The sequence below is a fragment of the Spermophilus citellus genome (assembly GCF_964194105.1).
Source record: "Spermophilus citellus genome assembly, chromosome: 6".
Lineage (NCBI taxonomy): Eukaryota > Metazoa > Chordata > Mammalia > Rodentia > Sciuridae > Spermophilus > Spermophilus citellus.
In genome coordinates this window covers 121076871-121082870 of record NC_138187.1, presented here as the reverse complement: position 1 = coordinate 121082870, position 6000 = coordinate 121076871, and the positions used below count along the sequence as shown (strand labels likewise).

Sequence of the window (6000 nt, the reverse complement as noted above, 5' to 3'; positions counted from 1 at the left end):
TAGAATTTGAGCTCCTGACCAAGGTAGTTGTTTGTGATTTCCAGACTATGTGGATCCGCTCACACTGTGATTGTGCCTACGGCTGTGCATAACCACAGATTATTTTGGGACTGCTTAAAAATAATTCCTATGTGATTGCCAAAGAGAAGAAATGCACATAGTCTGTCTTCATAAGTTCCTGATGAAAGCAACCGACTTTTTTTTTTTTTTTTTTTTTTTTTTTTTTTTTTTTTTACAAAAGCCACAACAAGCATTTCTCTCTCTCTCTCACATACAATTTGCTCTCTCAGTGATGTCCTTATTAGGTATGTTTAGATGGCATCATGCTGACGTTAAGAGACAAATGCTTCTGAGTGACTCCCTCTCTAAAGTCTAACCACAAAAGAACCTGATACAGTATTAACCAGCCTGTACAGAAAACAGCAAAAGATGAATTGTTCCAAGAGAAGGACTCTTACATACAAAGTAATTTTAAACTGAACAGGGTCAGAAAGATATTGATAGCTAAATAAGTAAAATGCCAAAGTGATCGCAGGAAGATGAATTTGGAAAAAGAGTAGAAAGGTTTTCAGATTTTTTGATTATTTTTAATAATTTTTATTGGTGTATAAAATTGTATGTAATAGTGGAATTTGTTGTGACACATTTATACATGAAAACATAAAATAATTTGATCCATTTCACTGGTTTAAACTTAGTAAACTAATGACTACAAATTCATAAGCAATGATTACAAATATTTGACCTTTCACAATTTATAAAATATGTGGATAATTTTGACCTTTCTCTTAAAGTACAGGCAGGCTCATGCCTCACAAGAATGTTATCAAACATAAAATTTTTAGGCAAGCAAATATTTTCAATTATGAAGCTTTATTTGTTAAGATGAAAACATTTTTCCAATTGTGAAAATAAATGTGAAAAAGACAGAGTGTTAATTTTTAATAAGTACAAGACCACAGGATGTTTTATTTTCATCAGAGAACTGCTATGGGATTGTTTAGATCTATAATTCCAACTCAAAATTTTTATTAGTCTCATAACTGTATAGAAAAAATGATAAAGAAACAAGATTGAAAAATATCTTTTCATCATTTTAATATTTCATAATAATGCAGTTTTATTATGTCTACATGTATGGTTCAAATTATTGTGTAGAAAATAATTTTCAAGTGTTCCCAATAAAATAGGAATCAAAAAGTTAAATAATTAAGGGTAATTCCAGTTACCTCAAATAACTGGTTAATTCAAAATAAGTATTTTTCATTTATTTACGTAAATATCTGAATAGATACTCCAGTTTTTACTTGATATTAAATTTGGCAATTGTATTATTTTGCTCTGACTTGGATTTTTCTTTAATTTTATGTTTTTATTTATCTACTTTGCTTTAAAAGGAGTTTTAAATAGGCACTTGACTTTCACCTAGAAACCTTTTTGACACAAAAAGAGCATTCAAGAGCCAATGCGTAATAAAAACAAGCATTTTAATAGTAAATTCATTGCTAATGAAAACTGTACCATTTTCCAGAAATTCTTGTGTAAATATTTTATTTAATCTTTCATAACAACCCCTTTTAAGGTAGGCATTAATTCCCTTTGTAATAGTTGAGAAATCTGAGGTTTAGTAAAATAATTATGTTTGTCAAAGAGTAACTAGTTTAGAGCAGTTCTCGATATGGTACTTTCTTGATCATAACATATATTGTCATTAATATTTAGATATTGCAGGCATGAGGGCTCATGCCTATAATCCCAGCTACCTGTGAGGCTATTGTAGGAGGATTACTAGTTCAAGGATGGCCTGGGCAACTTAGCAAGACCCAGTCTCAAAGTAAAACTTTTTAAAATTTGAATTGAAGATGTAGTTCAGTGCTTACCTATTATATGTAAAATACTGAATTCAATTCCCAGTGCCAGAAAAAAAAACATAAAAAAGATTTAGATGTTTTACATAACAAATTGATTTGCATCTCTACAAAAAATGAATGTGTGTAGGCTTCTGCGTGTGTTTGTCTGTGTAGGCATGTCATCACTAATAAACCAAGGCAGCTTTTTAGCTGTATCATATAGCAGTGACCTGCAGTTTTGCACCTCATCTCTAAGATGACCCCTGGAAAATCGATCCAATGAATGTTCCAAGGCCAGACACAGTTCTAAAATTTTCAGAATTAGGACCCACTAGTATTATCTAACATTGGTTAAGGGGGTGGGAACATCAGGGAGCAAAGTGATTTTCTGAAGTGTGAAAACACTTTAAAAATCCTTTGCTATTGTATCATATATTAATTTGTTCATTGTTCCAAATATTCATAAACCCCCAATTGGTGCATTTAATTTGACAATGCACATTAGCATCTTCAAATTAGAATCCAAGGCATTGCAAACTTTTTTTTATATTAGAATTTATCAAATATCAATATATGATTTAAATGGCAAGAGATGAACAAACCACAGGAGAATTAGATAGGTTCAGATTAATTCTACCTGAACCACCAGTAGGTTAACTTTTGTCAGTCCGGGAAAACAAAACCTATGGAGCTAATATAACACTAAAATGATAATATATAATTTATTATCAAATTATATGCATGTACTTTAAAACACTCTCTTATACCAAATTTGTGCAACCCCCTTTTTACTATTTTTAAAAATTATTTTAGCAACTTGCCAATTTTGAGGGTGAACTCTAACACATTAGAGATTATAAAGTATATTTGTTATACTTTATAATCTTCATGCATGGATAACAATGGTATTAAATAGTTAGAAGATATAAAATAAACAGACTTCTTCTAAGAAGAAAAAAACTATTGTTAATTATTATCATTATATGAACAAAAATTAAACTCTTCAAATATTTTATTCTTTGATTTCTACAGCAAATAAATTAAGAATAAAAATGAAAAATTTTGAGGTGTCAATAAAATTTTAATTTAAAATGCTGTGACATTGGGCTTTAAATAAAGAATATCTTTAAGAGAAATGCATACTCTACTGCTATGTTTGGATGAATCTTTTTGAATATCACATTATAATTTAATGATAGTAAACTGTGGCTCTGAAGACTGATTCATAGATTTCTTAAATGAGTAAGGACACATTAAAAAGAATCATCAACACAACAGAACTGGATCTGTAATATCCTTCAGGATTGTGGTAGATTTCCAGGACTGTATAGAATAATCCATTATGCAGTTTCCAAAGGTATAATACGTATTGTAATTGGCACAAAATTATTTCTGAAACCAATGAAGGACCAGGAATTTTAACTTCTTGGCAGCGTATACTTGACTTGTTCTAAATGAAGACATTGTTGTTCAATCCCAGTGATTAGAGATGGATCATTGACTAGAGAAAAGCGTTTGCATACTGACTAAAGGATAAAGAAAAGTACCACAGTGAGAAAGATCCCTCTGTGCTATAAGTCAGGATTGAGTCTAGAATGGACAGGGCTGTGGCAGAGTAGCTTTTACAATCCAATTCTGTTTTTCCCCTTCCCATCAGGACACTGTGGCATTTGATTTCTTAAGGTTACCATCACCTACTTTCTGCACAGGACATAGATCGATAACTGAGTCCCCCTTGTTTAAAGATGCCAAGACATCAGGAGATGATGTGGGAGCCAATTTAATAGCCAGAAGAACATGCTGAAATTTGTATTTTGAACATGTATGTTTCAAGCTCATGTGAAGTTTTGTTTTGTTTCTTTTCCTTTTTTTTTTTTTGAATGGAGAAGAAAAGCTGGCCTATTGCCATTCCTGCTTTTAAGGGTAAGTATCCATCAGAGGAATTTGAGCTGTAAAATCCTTAATGGCAATAAAGACCACAGCTCAGCTCCACCGATGGGTGATGTTAGCTGCTTGGAAAGCAACCAATCTCTGAAATGAAATGGGAGGGGTGATCACAGAAATAAGGCAGCAAAAAATTAAACCAAAGAGCTGTTTTTCAAGATAATATTTTTATAATACACTCTTCAATGAAGACAGAGTGCATTAAAATGGTAGGGAATTATCAAACATTGCCAAAAAACATCTAAGACTAATGAGTATCTCCCTAAAAAGAAGTTAAATCTAATTAATTAAGAAAAATAAAAAAATATGCTGCGATGTCTCGAAACTAAGCAATGCTATGCTAGTCTATGACAATTATGCTTTATTAGTTGGATTTAAATAATTATATTAGAATAAAAAACATGATTTTGTTAAGCTCTTAACTCCTAATGAAATGTAGATATACATTATAGTTTTCTGAAATGTGGAAATCAAGAGTGGATATTAATATAATTTTAAATACTGTTCTTATGAAATCATATCATATCATTGAAATAAAAATATTTTATTATAAGATATGAGAAAAACTCAACCTTTCAATTGATTATCCTAGTTGTTGGGGAGCAGAGTTGTCGTATGTGGCAATGACATATTTTCAATTTTCACTTTTTAATTCTAAACTTACTTGGTTGTTGAGCCATTAGTAGGAAGAAAAACATCTACCTTATATATGCCACTGAATTAGGTAAAATTGTATGTAAATCTGCTAAACCTACCAATTTGCCTTTCTTTTAGTAAAATAGCATACACTGTCTTTCCCTAGACCTATGTGCGGTCTCAAAGTTTACGTTCAACATAAAATCTTAGTAACTCTTTTTTTGTGTGTGATACTAGGATGAAACCCAGAATCTGGTGCATGCAGGATGAGTTCTCTACCACTGAGCTACATCCCCAACCCAAATACTAATAACTCTTAAATCATCCCATTATGCTGGAAAGGCTACCCATGCAGAGAGTACATCACCGCCTCTTACTTATTCCTTGATATTCAGTGTCAATTGACATTTGATATGTTCTAGGATATAAACTCACATACTTACCAGTGGGCCCAGAGCACAACCTTTGGCTGTGCATGCTTTGACTCTGAAGGAATGTAAGCTCCCAGGGGCAAATCCATAGGCATGACAGCTAGGTTCTGAGGAATTGTGAATTAATATATCATCTAGATATAATCCATAACTTGTGATAACACCTGGGAAGATAATAATTGACTTTTAGTATGGCCTCTAGACAACAAAAAGAATGTCTTATGAATATGATATGAGTTCCAGTTTCATAGAGTCACTGACTAGGGCCTGGTACCTCCCCTTGTCTAAACCCTATCTCTTTCCAAAGGATAAAGCAAGCTTTACCCCAACCAATTAGCATAGAGGCAGAAATAGAGCCCAACAGTTCCAGTCAGAGAACTCTACTACATCATGTTTGTGCCAGCATTTGTGTTCCAGATCAAAAATGAATAAATGGAGTACATTTATGATACTTATTGCTTTCTAAGTAGATATTCTTAATAGATGTACTCTTGAAAAAAAGTGACCTTATTTGTTATTACATTATATATTACTCTTGGTGCATCAGCACTGTCCTAAGCAGCTGACATACATTGACTTCTTAACCCTCTCCTCTCAGCCTTTCCATAATAGAGTCAGTATTACTGCTACCATTTTATAGGTGAGAAAACCAAGGCACAGAGTTTAGATAACTTGCTAAAGGTCACATGCAGGTCAATTGCAGGCAAGCATTTGAGTCAGGATTTGAATCTAGGTGTTTTGACTCCAGAGCCCCTGTTCTCAATGACTACATTAAGTCACCTACACATTAAGCACTGCAGGAATTGTACAAAGTACATTCATGAATGGGTTAGAGAAACTATGACGTGTTGGTTTTAATGATCAATTAAAATTATTTCAGAAGGAAAATCATGCATATTTACATGAAATCAACTATAGAGACATGATATGTTGAAATGGCTACTTAATATAATTGTTTTACTTACTCAATTGAAATATTTTCATGAAAAGGAAGGTAAGGATCAGCACGACCAAAGGTCTATCTATGTTTACCAGAAACACTGAATTTCCAAAGTGACCAAACAGTGAACTATAGGAAGCAAAACTTTGAGTTCATGCTTAATCAGAACTGTTTCAAAGTGAGGCTAACTTTACAGTGG

The 6000-nt window shown here is 32.5% G+C and overlaps 1 protein-coding gene across 1 annotated transcript in view; it reads right to left on the bottom strand.

Moving 5' to 3' along the window:
- USH2A (usherin) overlaps positions 1-6000 on the bottom strand; it is a gene marked incomplete at its 3' end in the record, with an annotated part of 798897 nt that overhangs the window by 330979 nt on the left and 461918 nt on the right. Inside the window, exon 36 of the mRNA XM_081297837.1 lies at positions 4874-5025. Coding sequence (XP_081153963.1) covers positions 4874-5025 — 152 coding nt within the window. The remainder of the gene's footprint in view (positions 1-4873; positions 5026-6000) is intronic.